This window comes from Bombina bombina, chromosome 1, assembly GCF_027579735.1.
Source record: "Bombina bombina isolate aBomBom1 chromosome 1, aBomBom1.pri, whole genome shotgun sequence".
Classification (NCBI taxonomy): domain Eukaryota; kingdom Metazoa; phylum Chordata; class Amphibia; order Anura; family Bombinatoridae; genus Bombina; species Bombina bombina.
The window spans coordinates 132,168,034-132,188,492 of NC_069499.1; the positions used below are offsets into that span (position 1 = coordinate 132,168,034).

At 38.6% G+C, this 20,459-nt stretch overlaps 1 protein-coding gene across 5 annotated transcripts in view; it reads left to right on the plus strand.

Moving 5' to 3' along the window:
• SAMD4A (sterile alpha motif domain containing 4A) overlaps positions 1 to 20,459 on the plus strand; it is a 380,149-nt gene that overhangs the window by 258,329 nt on the left and 101,361 nt on the right. For all 5 annotated transcript variants that reach the window (XM_053697599.1, XM_053697600.1, XM_053697602.1 and 2 more), the window contains one exon: positions 10,157 to 10,242. In XM_053697599.1, coding sequence (XP_053553574.1) covers positions 10,157 to 10,242 — 86 coding nt within the window. The remainder of the gene's footprint in view (positions 1 to 10,156; positions 10,243 to 20,459) is intronic.

Genomic DNA, 20,459 nt, shown 5'->3' on the forward strand with positions numbered 1-20,459 from the left:
GACGCAGTCTTTTCGGTCGGGCGCGCTTTTGCATGGACTGCACGGTTTACCTTGTGACCCCATTTCCGTTTTCCTGACTGCGTGGCGACGGAGAAATCCTGGTCCACTGGTGTCTGGTTCTCTGGAGGTGGCAGTGTCCCAGGTATGGAGGATTCTTGAAAACGGATTTCTCTGATTCAGACTCTACTTCTTGGAAGAATATGAATTGGCCCGGGTGATACATGCCCATCAGTTATGTTCTGAATGCCGTTTTAGAGTGCTCTGTTCCTCGGGATCAGGGAGTCGGGTGCCCACTGAGCCATCCATCTCTGGGGATTCTATTTCTCACAAGATGAATTTCCTACCATCAACTCTTACTACGCATGCAGGTAACCCAAACGCTACTTCTCCTTTCTAGGGAGTGTGGCCTGTTCCCACCGGAGGTTACGACATGGTTCCGCATGGCCATATCTTTGGCGCTGGCGTATCTGCACCTCCCGGGAGTGTGCTTACGATATTCTCAGTGTTTTGTTAACCGGGGCTCGTCAGGCACGGGATCGTCTGGTTCAGTTCAGTCTTCCGGGGGAGTGACTGCCCCTGAGGCCTCGGGGTCAACCTTCGGGGCCGGTGTTTCGTTTTGTCCCAGCGGAGGTATGTTGAGCCTTTCGTTATAGACTGGCGCGCCTTCGTGTCCTACTAAGGCACGTTTTTGGCGTTGCTGGAGGATCCCACTCTTAGTGGGTCTGGGGATCCTCAGTCTTACTCTTCGACTGGCTTGCATACATAGACATAAGGGGATGAAGTAATCTTCTTATAGTCTTTGTTATTTGTGTATCCTTTTCCTGTTCTGAGCTTGGAAGTCTTGGACCCCTGTTGGGCTGGTCCTGCGGGTCTGTCCGTTTTTCCTGGGCGATAACCTACGGGTTGCCTTATAATTTATTTTCATCCGGTGAGGATGATGATTTTTATTTGGTTTAAAGCTCATGTTGTGGTGTGATGTTTCCTTCGGGAACTTTCCTCTCTGGAATTGATACTCGCGATTTAGTTAGCTCTGTTTACAAAAGTCTGTCTGACTGTTCTTTATCCCTCCATTATCGGGGGAGACTCTATGGGGCCTTCACAGTACTGGGGCCCTTGGTTTCAGGCTGGTCCTGACTGGGTACAAATCCTTCTGTCTTTGAGGCCTAGTTCAGACACGTGGCACCTTTTTATGTCCGGTTAGTCCGGTGAGGGCGCCTAGTGATCACAATATAATTGTGTGATTTTCTTGTTTTACAAGCTTCAACTAACATCCTGAGAGGACTTGAGGGTCCGTGGTTGCTTAGGGGCATGGTTGATTGATTCAGTCCTCATTCGCCTTCAATCTAGTGGACCGGGACTCCGTTGAGATCTGTGGCGACATGCTTAGTCGTTTCCAAATTTTTCGGGAACTAGAGTGTTCCTCCCTGTTGTGGGTTGTAGGCTTGGAGGATTTAGGTCCTTCATACTGCCGTTCTTACGGTTTTGCCTTTCATAGTCTCTTTGGAAGTGTCCTTTTAGGACTTATTCCTCTTAGAGGTTCTCTTCTTTGGGTCGAGACTTTCTGGACTTCGGCTGTTTTTTGTGGTGGCCTTGGCCGCTTAATTAGGTAGTTAGTTGTCTCCATATCAGGGGCGATAGGAGGTGTTGTCTCTTTTTCCAAGCTTTTGCTTAGGGGATGTTTTTCTGCTTAGGTTCGGGATGCTTTGCATTCTTCTCCCTTGGGTGTGGTCCTCTGGAACATTAATCTGAGAGGATTATAGAGACTAGCCTTTATTCTACTCTCTTTCGGGTGACTCTGTTCTCGTTTTCGTTTCCCTTTGTGCTGCCCTTGGGGTCTTTGGGCTGTAGAGAAATTGCTTGACTTTGTCGCGGCCTAGTACCTTGCAGGGGGGGTGTTGACCTCCGGCTAAGGGTGTTTTCTTCCCTTTGGGCTGGGAATTACGAGTGAGTTCTGTACCAGTTCTCCGGGTTTCCCGGTTCTCATCCCCTGTGAGGTCTGATTGCTTCAAACGGGGTATCTTGTGTTCCCTGAGGGTGTTCGTTCTAGGATGATTCTGGGTCCTGGGTCTGGAGTTCTTGTCTTGGATCCTTCTTGGATTTCTGGAGACTTATGATCCGATGGACTGGTTCGGGACGACCCAGTTTTTTTCAGGGACCCTATGTTGCGACATAGGGGCTAGCTCATTGGGCTTTCAAGCAGGTAGGCCAGAGTTCTCATCCACCTTCAGGTATTGGTTATAAACTTTAAGGCCTGACTTGTCCTTCGGACGGAGTGTGCTCCTCGATGGGGAGTTTTTTTTCTCTGTTGGGTCAACAGTGGTGTCTGGATGATTTTTCATTCGGTCTGTGTTTTGATCATACTATGGCTTCATGTCTTGTAGACATGTACGCTGTTCTTATCTGTGCCCTTCCTTTTGGAGGTGATAGTTAATCTTCCTTATGAGTTGGGGTTTCCTCTTTCTGGAGGGTCCTTGTCCTGCCCTGTGTGTAGGAGGTGGGATTAGGTTGCTTATTTCTGTAAGGGGCAGCATCTGTTACTCTGTTGGCTCTGTTCCACCTATTGGAAATTGTTCTCTCTACGTAGAGACTGTCTAAGAGAGTTGTGACAGGTCTTCCTACGGATCTATTGCACTTTTCCCTATTCCAGGTCCTAGGGGGTTCTCCTTGGGAGTGCCTTGTTTTGGAGAAGCAGATTGGGTGGGCACCTGAGCTCTGTTGGGGTGGGTGAGTCCCCCCTTTTCTTCTTCCATTACGTGGGGGCTTGTGGTTGGGGTCTTCTGTCCCCCTGTCTATCAGACATGTCTGTCGCTTGGGCTGGTCTGGTGTTGGAGCAGGATCTGAGATCTGTTACTCTGCTAGTTCATCCTCGGAGCATTCGAGGTACAGTATGCCTTTTTGAGGTTCTCCTTTCTCCACATTCAAGATTTGTGGGAAGGACTGGCGGCTCTTATTATTCGCTGGTTAGTGGATACTTAGCAATCTGAAGGATCCTATCTTCAGCTGCTTTCTACTTGCTCTGCAAGTATTTAAGTTGCAGTCATTTTTTAGATGACTGCAGCGTGCAGTGTCTTTGCTTCAGGTGTTCGTCAGACCTATCTGAGGTTGCTGCACGAGGTTTCGTTCGGAATATTTTGGTATTCTGAGATACCTTTTTGCGACTGGGGACCATCGTCTTCAGTTGCTTTTTAGAGTGCGGTTGCACTGTGTTAGGGGAAGATCCTCTCTCTGTTTCAGACTCCCGGCCTTATCCCGTGGTTTCTGTATTTCTGGGGTCTGGGCGTTGCCTACCCTTGTTTCTATGAGACTGGTTGGGTCTCTGTTTTTGCATTCAGTGTCCTCTATAGCTTGGGTATTGTTTTCCCAAAGGTAATGAATGTAGCTGTGGACTCTTTCCATCTGAAGAAAATAAAATTATCAGGTGAGCTTAATTTAAGTTTTCTAACAGAAACTGAAAAGCTCACAATTTCAGAATGAAATTAAAGGAAAATGAGACAAAATTAATAATGAAAGTATATTGCAGAGTTTGTGTATATATATATATATATATATATATATATATATATATATATATATATATATATAAAAAATATATCATTTATCATTTTATATTACCATCTCAAAGTGTTTAATGTCCTTTTAATTTTTGAAGATGGTGTGTTTGAGCATAGTCTTTTGACATCACTTGTCAGTGTTCCTTTTGGTGTCTATGAAATAAAACTAATTAAAACCAATTGTGCGTGGTTATCTGCTGCTTCTGTTTCCACCGGAATTGCTGAAGTTTTTATTTGGAAATAAGTCCACATTAAGCAACATTAAACATGACACTTGTTATTTACCTGAAGCATGATGGCTCTTAGGAAGAAAACAATGGGCACCAATTATCAAACCTTCAACTGCCAAATCACTGAAATTCTGCATCAAAATACACACAGCATTGACAATCCAAAGTTATCGCACTGTGAAACTTTTAAAAATATAGGTCAAGTCAAGGTCACATACGTTACAGCAATGAACTTTCACCAGGGATCGATTAAATCTTCACACAAATAGTGCTGTAGTTATCTGATTGTTGATCCAACAGATTTCAAAGTTAAAGGGACATAAAACCCCAAATTTTCCTTTCATATTTCAGATAGGACATACAGTTTTAAACTACTTTCCAATTGACTTCTATTATAACATTTTCTTAATTTTCTTGTTATCTTTTATTGAAAAGCAGAGATTTAAGCTCAGTAGTGTGCATGTGTCTGCAGCACTATATGGCAGCAGTTTTCCAAGATTGTTATACATTAGCAAGAGCACTAGATGGCAGCACTATGTCCTGTCATGTAGTGTACCAGACATGCGCACGCTACTTATCTAGATATTATTATTATTATCAGGTATTTGTAGAGCGCCAACAGATTCTGCAGCGCTGTAAACATAGTCGGTATACAGGATAACTTTTATAGGGATCAAGTGGGTAGAGGGCCCCGCCGAGAGTTTCACTGTTGTAGTCAGGTCTTATGAAGGCAATCTACAAACAGCTGGGCTCATAGGCTTACATTCTAAGGTGTTCAAGGGGAAAGCAATGGAGTTAGGAAAGGTTAGTGTTGGTTGTAAACATCCCTGAATAGTAGAGTTTTTAGGGAGCGCTTGAAGCTGTGAAAACTAGGGGAGAGTTGTGGAGCGAGGCAGGGAATTCCACAAGATGGGGGCCAGTCTGGAGAAGTCCTGTAAACGGGAATGTGAGGAAGTAACAAGAGAGGAGGAGAGGAGGAGATCCTGAGCTGATCGAAGGGGACAGGAGGGAGAGTATCTGGAGAAAAGTTCTGAAATGTAGGGGGGAGCAGTGCGGTTATGAGCTTTGTATGTCAGAGTGAGGATTTTGTGTTTAATCCTAGAGACAAGAGGAAGCCAGTGAAGGTATTGGCAGAGAGGTGCAGCAGATGAAGTGCGACGAGTAAGGAAGATGAGCCTAGCAGAGGCATTCATAATGGTTTGTAAAGGAGCTATGGAGCAGCTTGGTAGACCAGAGAGGACGGAGTTGCAGTAGTCGAGGCTGGAAAGGATGAGAGAGTGGATTAAAATCTTAGTTGTATCTTGCGTAAGGAAACGTCTAATTTTAGAGATGTTTTTAAGGTGGAAACGGCAGGCTTTATCCAAGGACTAAATGCGAGGAGTGAAGGAAAGATCTGAGTCAAATGTGACCCCAAGACATCGGGCATGCGGGGTAAGAGTAATGATGGAATTATCAACAGTTATAGAAATTTTGGGGGTGGATACATTGGAAGAAGGGGGAAAAATAAGGAGTTCAGTTTTGGAGCGATTTAGCTTAAGGTAGTGAGAGGACATCCAAGATTATTATTATTATTATCGGTTATTTGTAGAGCACCAACAGATTCCGCAGCGCATTAGATATGAGAAAGACAGTGACACGGGTTAGTAAGGAAGGAGGTAGGTCTGGTGCAGAGAGGTAGATTTGGGTGTCATCGGCATTCAAATGATATTGAAACCCATGGGACTTTATTAAGGAACCTAATGATGATGTGTAAATTGAACAGAGAAGGGGACCGAGGACAGAGCCTTGAGGTAACCCAACAGAAAGTGGTAATGGGGCAGAGGATGCTCCGGAGAAGGCTACACTAAATGTATGGTTAGTCAGATAGGAAGAGAACCACGAGAGAGCTGTGTTGCAGACGCCGAAGGATTGGAGGGTTTGGAGGGTGGTCAACAGTGTCAAAGGCTGCAGACAGGTCAAGGAGGATAAGCAGAGAGAAGTGGCCTTTGGATTTTGCTGTAAGTAGGTCGTTGGTAACCTTGACAATTGCTGTCTCTGTAGAGTGATGGGGAAGAAATCCAGATTGCAGTGGGTCAAGAAGAGAGTTTAGTGTAAGGAAATGGGCTAGACGTGCGTATACTAGCTTTTCGAGGAGCTTTGAGGCAAGAGGGAGTAGGGAAATAGGGCGGTAGTTGGATGGGGAGGTTGGATCGAGGGAAGGTTTATTGAGAATAGGTGTGACCAGTGCATGTTTTAGAGATGAGGGAAATATACCAGTGCTGAGGGAGAGGTTGAAAATGTGTGCGAGTATGGGGGTGAGATATCTCTTCAACAAATAATATGAGAACAAAGCAAATTTTATAATATAAGTTACTTTGAATTTTTTTTAAATTGTAATCTCTTTGTGAATATGAAAGAAATATTTTGGGTTTCATGTCTCTTTAAGGCAGCTTCTTACAGCAACTCTGCATTGAAGACCTAACTTTACATCCACAACCTATGAGCTTGTAAACACCATAGGAATCAACTGTAATTGATTACATCCTCCTCCTATATGATACAACATCTCCTGGTGTTATGAAGTGTCTGTGTGTGGGCCAGTTCTCTAGCATATTACAGATGACTCAACAACTCATGAATTTTCTCTGATACGATTTTGCCACACATCATAATTACTTGAATAACAAATGCATATGTGTTTTCAGCCTTATAATGTACTTTTACAGTGATTCCAGGGTGAAGCATATTCATGGAGTCAGGAGAACAGAATAGTATATGTCCTTCGTATATTTATATTTATTATATGCCTGAGTTAGTAGATCTATTTATTTATTTCTGTGATATCCTTCAGTTAGTAGATCTAAATTTGTTAGGCCCCAGTCACTTACATTTTCTCATACTAACGCATTTTCAATCTTGTCGCTGTTCCTCAAGGATTAAAGGGATTGGAAAGTCAAAATTAATCTTGGATGATTCCGATAGAGCAGGTCATTTTAAGACACTTTTAAAGTCACTGCCATTTTCAAATGTGCTTGGTTCTCTTGGTATCCCTTGTTGAAAAAGAATATGCACATATCCTACACTAGTGGGAGCTAGCTGCTGATTGGTGCCTGCACACATTTGTCTCTTGTCGTTGGCTAACTAGATGTGTTCAGCAAGCTGCCAGTAGTGCAATGCTGTTCCTTCAGCAAAGGATAACAAGAGAATTAAGCACATTTGATAATAGTAGTAAATTGGAATGTTATGTAAAATTGTTTGTTCTATCCAATTCATAAAAGAACATTTGTGTTTTTTTTTGTCCTTTTAAGGTTGGTTAAGGTTAAGAACCTTGTTGAAAGGGACATAATGATGGTTTCACCTATTGTGAGATGCTCTACAGTGTCCCTTTTCAATTGTCTGTAACTACCATGTACCTTTAAAAAAATGTTTACAATTACAGGGAGTGCAGAATTATTAGGCAAGTTGTATTTTTGAGGTTTAATTTTATTATTGAACAACAACCATGTTCTCAATGAACCCAAAAAACTCATTAATATCAAAGCTGAATAGTTTTGGAAGTAGTTTTTAGTTTGTTTTTAGTTATAGCTATTTTAGGGGGATATCTGTGTGTGCAGGTGACTATTACTGTGCATAATTATTAGGCAACTTAACAAAAAACAAATATATACCCATTTCAATTATTTATTTTTACCAGTGAAACCAATATAACATCTCAACATTCACAAATATACATTTCTGACATTCAAAAACAAAACAAAAACAAATCAGTGACCAATATAGCCACCTTTCTTTGCAAGGACACTCAAAAGCCTGCCATCCATGGATTCTGTCAGTGTTTTGATCTGTTCACCATCAACATTGCGTGCAGCAGCAACCACAGCCTCCCAGACACTGTTCAGAGAGGTGTACTGTTTTCCCTCCTTGTAAATCTCACATTTGATGATGGACCACAGGTTCTCAATGGGGTTCAGATCAGGTGAACAAGGAGGCCATGTCATTAGATTTTCTTCTTTTATACCCTTTCTTGCCAGCCACGCTGTGGAGTACTTGGACACGTGTGATGGAGCATTGTCCTGCATGAAAATCATGTTTTTCTTGAAGGATGCAGACTTCTTCCTGTACCACTGCTTGAAGAAGGTGTCTTCCAGAAACTGGCAGTAGGACTGGGAGTTGAGCTTGACTCCATCCTCAACCCGAAAAGGCCCCACAAGCTCATCTTTGATGATACCTGCCCAAACCAGTATTCCACCTCCACCTTGCTGGCGTCTGAGTCGGACTGGAGCTCTCTGCTGTTTACCAATCCAGCCACGGGCCCATCCATCTGGCCCATCAAGACTCACTCTCATTTCATCAGTCCATAAAACCTTTAAAAAAAAAGTCTTGAGATATTTCTTGGCCCAGTCTTGACGTTTCAGCTTGTGTGTCTTGTTCAGTGGTGGTCGTCTTTCAGCCTTTCTTACCTTGGCCATGTCTCTGAGTATTGCACACCTTGTGCTTTTGGGCACTCCAGTGATGTTGCAGCTCTGAAATATGGCCAAACTGGTGGCAAGTGGCATCTTGGCAGCTGCACGCTTGACTTTTCTCAGTTCATGGGCAGTTATTTTGCGCCTTGGTTTTTCAACACGCTTCTTGCGACCCTGTTGACTATTTTGAATGAAACGCTTGATTGTTCGATGATCACGCTTCAGAAGCTTTGCAATTTTAAGAGTGCTGCATCCCTCTGCAAGATATCTCACTATTTTTTACTTTTCTGAGCCTGTCAAGTCCTTCTTTTGACCCATTTTGCCAAAGGAAAGGAAGTTGCCTAATAATTATGCACACCTGATATAGGGTGTTGATGTTATTAGACCACACCCCTTCTCGTTACAGAGATGCACATCACCTAATATGCTTAATTGGTAGTATGCTTTCGAGCCTATACAGCTTGGAGTAAGACAACATGCATAAAGAGGATGATGTGGTCAAAATACTCATTTGCCTAATAATTCTGCACTCCCTGTATACACAATAGTTTGACAGAGAATACTTTAAAGGGACATTGTAATCAATTATCATAGTTTGTCTAAAGGGGGTCCCTTCAATCTGTTTTTTGATCAGTGCATGTTCCTATAAAAAAAGAGGAAAAAATATTGTCAGACTTACAGAGAGAGACAGGCTCCTATCCACCAATAGAGCAGCAGGAGGTGCCCTTGTCAGCCAGTGCCCATTAATAGGTAATACATAGGGTGACCATATTGCCGCTTTAAAAAGGGACACATTAAAAATACATATGTCAGGGCTGTTTAAAGAAATGTATTGTATAAGAACCCTGATATATGTATTTTTCATATGTGTCCCTTTTTAAAGCGGCAATATGGTCACTCTATTAATACACAACTAATACTGCTGGATTAGTTTACATTATTATTTATTATATTTTTCAAACAAATATGAAAACCGAGAATGATCATTAACATCTACAAATTAACAATGAAGGATAAAGATTTAATTATTATTTTTCCAGGCTTATAGCATTTCTCTAAGTCATATAATAAAGCAAAATACATTTTTAAAAAAGGTGAAATTACCTACATATGATTGCTGCTTTAATTGCATTTTTTTATTTCTAATAAGTTTGCAGTTTAATGTATGAGGCCATCTGTGTATTAAATGGTGGTTCTTAAACTTTCATGATCCAGACAGGATGTAATTTAAAAAAACTTTCCAATTTTCTTCTGTTATCTGATTTGTTTTGTTCTTTTTGTATCCTTTGTTAAAAAAAATCATACCTATGTAGGCTCAGGAGCTGCAATGCATTACTGGGAGCTAGCTGCTGATCGGTGGCTGCACATAAGTGCCTCTTGTCATTGGCTCACCCATTTCGTCTAGCTCCTAGTGGTGCATTTATATTCCTTCAGCAAAGGATACCAAGAGAATGAAGCAATTTTGACAATAGAATTAAATTGGAAGCAGTTAAAATTGTATTCTCTGTCTGAATCATGAAAGAACAATTTGAGGTTTCATGCCCATGCCCGTAAGTAACTTTTAATGGTTTAAACTAAGTGACCGTAAAGTTAAAATTAAACTTTCCTGGTTCAGACAGTTGATGTAACTAAAAAAATAAAAATTCTTTGCAATTTTCTTTTGGTATCAAAATGACTTTCTTTTGGTAACCTCCTAGGTATGCTCAGGAGTGTGCACGTGTCCTGGCATCAGTCTTATTGCAAACCGCACTGCTATATAGTGATGGCATGCATGCTCCTTAACCTACCTAGGTATGCTGTTCAACAAAGGATACCAAGAGAATGAAGAAAATTACATGCTATATCTGAATTGTTAAAAAAAACAAGTCCCTTTTAAAATGTTTATTTTGCTGTGTACAGATATGCTTATTTGTTTTGCTTATTCTCACTTCAGTCTGTACGCAGCTGTTGGTTTCCAGACCTGATGAAGAAAATATTAGTTCTTACCTGCAGTTGATAGACAAATGCCTTATACACGAGGTAAGTGATAATGGAAAATTACATTTTTATATCCACTGTAATGAATTATATCCATGACAGTACAGACTGGTTAGAATCTACATTGCTGCTGACATATAACATCGTAGCATTCGAGGTGATAACTGTATTTTGCATCTTTTGTGTCATTATCTGAGTATAAAAAACGCTATTTTATGTATTTCTAAATATAAACTAAATTAATAGAAGAAAAGAAGATTTTTTAATTTTGACCCAAATTTACTTACTTTATTACTTGTTTGTTACTTGTTTATAACTTGTTACAATGAAAATACAGAATTTATCATAATGTTGAACTGGTACAATTGTCGCTTTTCATTTTAATTCACAAATGGTGTAGCGTGGGATTTGACATGTCATCATTAAAGTTATATGAAACCATACTCTTAGTAAAAACAAAAATGCTAAATAAAAGTAAACCTAATTTGCAAAAAATGGTAAACAATTTACTTGCTTTCTTGCAAAATGAGCATGTAGGGAAATGAGGGAGCTGACATCGGTAATTTAAGTTGTATTATGTCCTCTTTTGAGCATAGGCAAAAGAGGATATAATGCAACTTAAATTATCAGAAGTTGACTTTCTGTTTCTATAGCTGTCACTGAATAGTAAACCAGCTCATGTTACTCAAGAAGATTAATGACATCAAGCTAGATATACTCTGGTATTGGATTTGCCAGGTTGGTTAGATGTAATTGTTAATCTTTTCAAACCGTGAAAAATCCATTCAATAATATTGTAGGTGTTTGTCAGATAAAAAGACTGTTTCTCATCATCCAAACAACTGACATAATAACTAGCTGCTCCTAAAACTCAAGTAAACACAGTGATCTTAAAATTCCAGGCTGGGAATATGCAGACAGCCTCTCTGTATAAATGATGCAGTACAGTATCTGCAAGACATTATACAGTTTTTTTAATGAAGTTTGGTGTTATTTATTTCTGTATTACTAAAGTTCAGCGATATGAGAAATGAGAGAACGTGAGTAAAGGGACATTAAACTCAAAATGTAATTACCCATTAAGAGCAAGATTACGAGTGATGCGTTAACAGTTACAGTGAGCGAAAAGGGGTATATTGCGGGGGTTAGCACCCGTCAGGTTTATCGCTCTTATTACAAGTTGAAAGTAAATATGATCGCTTGAGAGCCATCACAATTTACGCTAGAATGATTTCCGCGTCCTCAGAGCTCTGGTTAACTGTTTTGCGAAACAAAAAAAAGAGTCACAAAACACATTAAAAAATAAATTACAAAGTACAGTTACACTCATAATAACACTGTCTAATAAAAATTCTATTTAAAAAAATTGCACAAAAAAGTTGTAAGGGCTCAAAGATATGAGGTCTCAAGTGTTAGAAAAAAAAAAAAGGCAGACAAAGGGCTTTAACATAGAGATACATATATACATATATATATATGTGTATATATGTGTATATATATATATATGTGTATATATGTGTATATATATATATATGTGTTTTATATGTGTGTGTATAGATGTACTTATATGTGTACATATGTATTTACAGACAGAAATCCCCCCATAAACACAGAAATACATATGTATACATATATGTATGTGTGTATATATATATATATATATATATATATATATATATACACACACATATTTAGACATATATGTATGTATGTATCTCTATGTTAAAACATGTTCATTGGAGCCCTTTGCAGTCAGGTAGTTGAAAATATGTCAAATCATATTTATGCAATATTCATATTTAATAAAGTGTTACACTGTGTATGTACTGTAAATATTTCCCATTTCAATATTCTGCACATAGCAGAATATCTTCTATGTATTTTTAAACAGATATTCCTATATATAGTGAAAAGCACAATTGGGCTAAAAGAGGCTGCTCCTGGGTGGTAACTCGCCATAGAACAAACTACTGAGCTAATTTCGTTCCTGGTAGAGCGCATCTCTTTCTGTTTGCATATATATATATAGGTGTAGATATATATGGTACCAAAATACCATCAGATATTTCTGAATAAATAGAACATATTCTGTTATGTTAAGAACACTGGAATGTGAAATCATGTCATGTCGGGTTAGCACACTTTAGAATATGCAATCTGATTTGTGCTTAACCCCTTAATGACCGCAGCACTTTTCCATTTTCTGTCCGTTTGGGACCAAGGCTATTTTTACATTTTTGCGGTGTTTGTGTTTAGCTGTAATTTTCCTCTTACTCATTTACTGTACCCACACATATTATATACCTTTTTTCTCGCCATTAAATGGACTTTCAAAAGATACCATTATTTTCATCATATCTTATAATTTACTATAAAAAACATTATAAAATATGAAGAAAAAATGGAAAAAAAACACACTTTTTCTAACTTTGACCCCCAAAATCTGTTACACATCTACAACCACCAATAAACACCCATGCTAAATAGTTTCTAAATTTTGTCCTGAGTTTAGAAATACCCAATGTTTACATCTTCTTTGCTTTTTTTGCAAGTTATAGGGCCATAAATACAAGTAGCACTTTGCTATTTCCAAACCACTTTTTTTCAAAATTAGCGCTAGTTACATTGGGACACTAATATCTTTCGGGAATCCCTGAATATCTATTGACATGTATATATTTTTTTTTAGAAGACATCCCAAAGTATTGATCTAGGCCCATTTTGGTATATTTCATGCCACTATTTCACCGCCAAATGCGATCAAATAAAAAAAAATGTTCACTTTTTCACAAATTTTTTCACAAACTTTAGGTTACTCACTGAAATTATTTACAAACAACTTATGCAATTATAGAATAAATGGTTGTAAATGCTTCTCTGGGATCCCCTTTGTTCAGAAATAGCAGACATATATGGCTTTGGCTTTGCTTTTTGGTAATTAGAAGGCTGCTAAATGCCACTGCGCACAATACGTGTATTATGCCCAGCATTGAAGGGGTTAATTAGGGAGCATGTAGGGAGCTTCTAGGGTTAATTTTAGCTTTAGTGTAGTGTAGTAGACAACCCCAAGTATTGATCTAGGCCCATTTTGGTATATTTCATGCCACCATTTCACCTCCAAATGCGATAAAAAAAAAAACGTAAATTTTTTCACAATTTTAGGTTTCTCACTGAAATTATTTACAAACAGCTTGTGCAATTATGGCACAAATGGTTGTAAATGCTTCTCTGGGATGCCCTTTGTTCAGAAATAGCAGACATATATGACTTTGGCGTTGCTTTATGGTAATTAGAAAGTCGCTAAATGCTGCTGCGCATCACACGTGTATTATGGCTAGCAGTGAAGGGGTTAATTAGGTAGTTTGTAGGGAGCTTGCAGGGTTAATTTTAGCTTTAGTGTAGAGATCAGCCTCCCACCTGACACATCCCACCCCCTGATCCCTCCCAAACAGCTCCCTTCTCTCCCCCACCCCACAATTGTCCCCGCCATCTTAAGTACTGGCAGAAAGTCTGCCAGTACTAAAATAAAAGTTTTTTTTTTTTTTTTAAGAAAAAAAAAAAAAAAGCATATTTACATATGCTGTGTTTAGGATCCCCCCTTAACCCCCAACCTCCCTGATCCCCCCCAAAACAGCTCTCTAAGCCTCCCTCTCAGCCTTATTGGGGGCCATCTTGGGAACAATCAAATGTTTATTTTTTGTTTATTTTTTTTCTGTAGTGTAGCTCAATCCCCCACCCCACAGAGTGGCTCTCTCTGCATCGGATGGCCGTAAAAGGTTATTGCAGGATGCCTCCATATCGAGGCATCACTGCAATAACCGGAAAGCAGCTGGAAGCGAGCAGGATCGCTTCCAGCTGCTTTCCACACCGAGGACGTGCAGGGTACTTTCTCAGGCGTTAACTGCCTTTTTTCTGAGGACGTACCCTGCACGTCCTCAGTCGTTAAGGGGTTAAATAGTGTGTTAGTTTTCCCCCCACTTTTTTAGCTCCATTGACTTCTATGAGGGAATCATTTGCGCCATATTCTAAGTTTGGCTTTTTTTTTCTAGGTTTGGCACGAGCGAAAAATGTTTATTTTAAACTTGTAATACAAGCACTTCTCGATGCGTGCAAAAAGCTTACTTCTAACCGAGTTAGTGCTCGAGCAGGAGCGTTAAATACCGCTCCACTTATAATTTGGCCCTAAATGTTTAATTATGCAATTAAAACAAAAACTTTGCACTGCCCTTTCATTATTTATTTTGACTGCTTTTTCTGTAATTTAACTGTGAAATGTTCCATTATGGCCTCCCCTTGATAACATAGTTCTCATTCCCCCAGAGAGGTTGGATTGCATTCTGCCGAACACAGTATCCTGACACTCTTACAATGCTGCACAGTGATTGCAGTAGCATCTCTGTAAAATAGTTAAAAGGGGGCACTTAAAGGAGACTCGTTGTTGTGGGTGGGGACGTGGCAGGATGGGTGAAAATGGGCGGTCAACAGGTGGAGTCAGGGTGGTTTGTGGTAGGGGGCTGAGCATGCTGTGGCTGGGGTAGCCTGTACAGAGTGGGATGGGAAAACAAGGGCCAATGACGGTTGGGGGGGGGCACATGGCTGGACCAGCCATTATGGCCCCTCTTGGTCACGCCAATGAGTGATTGGTAAATAAGTAGCTGGCAGAAAAAGGATTAAGAACATGCGCTAAAAAGCTAAGGTAGTTAAATTATATTACTGTGCTAAGAGTAGTATCTAAAACAACATAAGAGAAAGATGATATATACAAATACTATTTTATTAAAAACAATTCATATGCCGCTATGCGGGTTGATTACAGTAACAATGCTAATGCTAAAATAATAATAAATCACAGTGATGTAGGGACGTCTCCCTTTGCAGTATATAACGTGTCACAGAAAAAGTCTCAGTCTCTAGGGTACCTTATGCAGGTGAAATAGAAACGATATCTGTGTTTGGCCAAACACTCACTGTTACTGTGTACGTGCGGCGTTCACTCTCCTTGTGGTCACATGTAGGTCTCAGTCTGTGAGTGGCTGGTGGATAGTATAGCCTTTACATCACTCAAAACATACCGGCAACACTGATATTTTGTGTCTGATGTATCTAGCACTGTTTCTTTGATAGTATGTTGCAGTTATCCTTCCTGTATGTCAAGGATTAGTGCAGATTTGTGTTATACACACATTTAGTTCCCACAAGTACTAGTTACCTGTCTTCATCGTGCTTCTCCGCATTCCCAGAAGTTACACAGGTTTCCTAGTACTATTCTTGTTCCTCTCTCACAAGAGCCTGGAAGTGAATGCTATCTAGCAAAGATGTCCAAGGTGTGCAAAATTTGCAAAGTGTTCAGAGGTGGATTGCCTCTTTTAGGAGTATGGTCAGCGCGTTTCACCCGCAATGGGCTTTATCAAGATACTCCAATTACTGACTCCTGTGCTTTTATAGGTTGTAACAGTCATTCATTGGCCTATTTGATTGGACCATATAGTTATGCACACTGTCAACGATATTGTTCCTCAGTAATTGGAAAATTCATAACAAATTGTTGTTAAAGCTTCTCTGAGATCCCCTTTGTTTAGAAATTGCAGACATGCATGTCTTTACCATTGTTTTTTGGTAATTAGAATTCCGCTAGTTGCAGCTGCGCACCACACTTCTGAAATTCCTGGTAGTAAAGGGGTTAATCGGGTACCTTGTTCATTTTAGCTATAGTGTTGAGATTATTCTGTCACATTCTGATCTCTAACTGATCCCTCCCAAACAGCTCTCTTCCTTCCCTCAGCCCCACACTGGTCACCACCATCTTAGGTACTGGCAGACAGCCTGCTATGCAGATTTTGGGCTTATTCTATTATTTTTTTTCTGCATCAGCGATCTGACATCACCATCAGTGCTCCCATAGCATATGAAGGCAGATGCCTCTTGCTGTGGTCTTAGCTGTAAGAGCTGACAGCTGGGAGCGCAGCATGAGGCAGAAGGTAGGATGTAGTTACTATGTTAACAGGATACGCTAACCAAAGTACCTTGTGACGTAGTAGCTACGTCTAATAGGCACAAGAGGTTAATACTCTGCAGCTTGTATAACAAGTAATTGAAACACTTTAAGAGGATATCAATTTTACACTATGCTGTTTCTTTAATACATGTGACATTACATCAATCCACTGGACTACATAGATCCTGAGTCGTGATTTTACATTTTGCTGGCTAAATGTATTACCTTGTGGTACCTGTGTTCTCTTGTTTGGCCTACAATTGATTAATTTATTGTTTGATGTTATACATGTCTGTGCCATTATGATGTAGCTGCTATCTGTACAAATATTTTCTCTGTATAATGCTGAAAAAGCTGCTTATATATAATTATAATTAGGGGGTTCTGTATTTTTTTTTTGGACTTAAAAGAAGTACTGAATTCAATTTGTTTGCTTTAAAGGGATGTAAAATATTGTTATTTATATATTGCCAGTATTTATGATAAGAACCTTCAGTAGTAGTCTCCAAATAATATATCAGCCTATGGCAGGGTTATAACCCAATATATTTAAATAATTATCCTTTAAAATAAACCCTCAATCAATATGCATCTACTAGGAACCATAAAATTAATATAAATATCTGAATTCTTTTTATTTAGTTAATATCCATGAGCATATTGGAATATATTTATAGGAACCAGAATATGAGACAATACTATACACGTTTACCTTATTAACAATAGAAGTTTTACCCTAGTTAACACAATGAGACTAAAATCTTTAACTTTTAACATCCACGCAATACAATTCTAACAGTGCTTATAATCAATAGGGTAATATATATTCAGCTGTTTAACTGCAATTTATCCTAACACAATTATTTCACAACATCAGAAATTTCACAGATAAGTTACTTAACCTACAAGATACAAATTTAACACTATATAGGGCTGTGGCTATCAGTTTTAAAATACAAATTGCTCTTTTCAATCTATTTATTATAATTTAACTGTAGTGACTATGCTCTTACCAATAATCTTACATACGTTACCAGGGTAGACAGCAATCGATATCCAATATCTCTTAACAAGATGATCTAACCTCAGAAGACCAAGATTTGGGGGTATCTGCATATGGAGCATATAGATAGCCGTTTGCTTTGTAATAACTGTCGCAGTTATTTTCCTTCAGGGATAGCCAGAGATCGCAGCAGCCAGCCTCTTGCAGCCTCTATGCTTGGGGTTAAATCCTCTGATCTCACCCCTCCCCCTTTTTGATCATTACCTATCATTGGTTAGATTGGAAACGCCCAAAACGGAAGCTTGTCTCGGATTGGATATCTGGAATATCTAATTGGATTGGCCCTTAACGGAGCTGAGCATGTTCACTATGGGAACGCCTCTTTTGAACAGCTAAATCCTTTAACTGTCATATTTGGTTTTGGCCCACGGGTGGCAGCAGACATACAACACAGCAATACATTTTTAACATTTCTAGCCTTTAAAATATTTCTTTAAAGTGTGTAATAACTGTCATAATTTCCTTACATTAATAAGTTATATGTACTGTATTATTTCACATTATTTATTCTGATCAATTTGACATGAAACACAGTATGTCCTTAACACCATACCATATCAAAACAATTATACTGCTAGTTTTTCCAGATTGGTAGTATTTAAAACTCCTGATATATTGCATTTATTCAGATACAGCATGTTATATTTCTGTGTATTTCTTCCTGAATACATGAATCCTGTCTATGTAGATCTGAAATAAAAATAAATGTTAATAATCACTTCTCTTCAGGTCCATAAACATCTATTCATGTTCTTAAACACACAGAGGCTAAGATATTTTATGCTTTCAAAATATGCATGTATATATATAATACATATATACACATACATACATATACACGTCCACTTCTATGCAGTATCTTGTATTTATTTTCCTTTAGCCCCATCTGAAAAAAAACAGGAAAGCATGTTATATATATATATATATATATATATATATATGTAATTCAAATATGGGATTATTACAATTTTCATTCAATCTTTTACTTTCCATATATATATTCATGTGTTTATTTAATATTACTTAAATAGTCTCTTATCCATTAAAATATATATTTTCTGATAATGCTGAAGTGTATTCTACTTGCATATAATATAGTTGTTTTAAACATGTAAGTCATGTGCTTTCACTGTGTGTTATCCTCCCCCAGACACAACGTCTACATTTTGTATATTTCAGTGTTAGCAGCCACAGCAGGACTCATTTGCACCTGAGTGTGAGGCTAAGGTTTTCCCAAGACATGTCACTTTAAACTAGACTAACAGGTTCCTCTGTGAGGAGTAGGGAGTTTATCACACATTTCCAGGTAGAAAAACATATTGTATCCTGAGATGGCTGTTAAAGTTAAATAAGCCAAATGTTTATTTCCCTCACTGGGGTGTTGAGAATAATTTTGCATACTAAATGGGGGAAAAGCTGAACATGAGTTTGCACTTCCAGTTATGAGCAAATGCTTCCCTTTTTTTTTTCTTGGGACCTCTGTTTGCAATTTTAGTCTTGACATATGCTCAGTGGGGGAGAATTAACCATGATTGAAGTCAGTTTGTCTGAAAGAAATGAATCATTTTCTACTGACCAGTCAGATCTGAATAAATATATATATTTATTAACCTTAAAATATATGATTAAATATATATTTATTAACCTTACATATACCTTGCCATTATGCATACTATATATCAGCAGTTATGTTTTGCTACACAGTTCAGAAAGTCACTGCATAGGATATAGCAGGGTTAAGCTTATGAAGTCTGCAGTATGCACTTCTAGTTCTGGCAGAATTTTGAAAACCCACAATTTTCAGGGTTAAAAAATAAAAAAGGGGCAAAATATATTAAAAGGCAATCCTACATTTTCATGATCGTGGTAGCAGCACTACTGGGAACTAGCTGGTGATTGGTGGCTGCACATATATGTATCTTGTCACTGGCTCTCCTGATGTGTTCAGCTAAGTCCCAGCAATGCCGTTGTTCTCTGGGGCTGGTTTTAAATATGTGTTTAACCAGTATGCAGGTATTAAATACCTACTTATATGCAAGCAATGGACTCATTAAAAGCTCTAACACAGATCATTTTCTATTTTCACTTTTATGTTCCTTTAAACATATTACAATTTTGAAACATAAATATGTTTTATTATGATCTCAATTGTTTTATGTTCCTTTAAGGGTCCACTTTAGGTGCCGTGCCCAGCTTTCTTGTTAATATTAAATATATTAATTTTACAATCGTTTTTTTCAATATTGATATTAAAATGTTGTTGCTATTATCACAGTTTTTTTGTTATATACAAGAAGTGTTTAAAAGGTAAACTGGGAACATTCATAATTGAAGTATATAATGACCCTGTTGAGTTATCACTTGTGTAAATGTTTTAATACTTGCTCTTGTTATACTGTGATCAAAAGTGCTCCTTTTCCTTAGCAGAGTTAAAGGGATATTCATTGTTGTAATTAAAAAAAAGCACTAAGCAGTGGATTATACTTAACAAAAAGAAATGAAAAAGGTAAAATCCTTTTAAAATGATCACTTAACTTAATTTGTGCAGTGTCCATTACTTCCTGACACAGCCCTACAAGTTGCATATCTAGTTTGATTTCTTAACATGTGCTGGTTTAGTAGTCAGTGAAAGCTAGAGAGACAGGAAGTCAGGTTATAGCCATGCTCAGAAGGGGCAAAATGCAGCCTAAGTTCTTGGCATGTCCACTCCCTTGTCTATATGTAGGCAGGGGCTACACTGAGAATGTCAGTGCTTATTTTGCAAGAAAACAAGTACGTTGTTTGCTGTTTTGTTTGACACCCAGTTTTGTTTTACTAAAGGAACACTGTTTCATATCCCTTTAAGTTGTAATATGGGCATATCAACATACTGATCAAGTTTGTTAGTAAAAGCCATATCCAAAGTGGATGTAGCCTTTTGTGTTTTCTTAAGATTATATTGTGGGCCATGTAGTGATCCTGGGGAAAAAGAGTTTTGGTTACATAATGCCACTCGATTTATGAGTAGACGGATAATCAGTTTAAGAGTTTTTGCATTCCTTACTTGTGGGAAATACTGAACCTGACCACCAAGAGGAGGCAAAGACCTCCCCCACTTCCTCATAACCCCAGTCATTCTTTGCCTTTCGTCACAGGAGGTTGGCAGAGAAGTGTTAGAAGATTTCGGAGTAGTCTCTTATGGAGGGTAGTACTCTTCAAGAT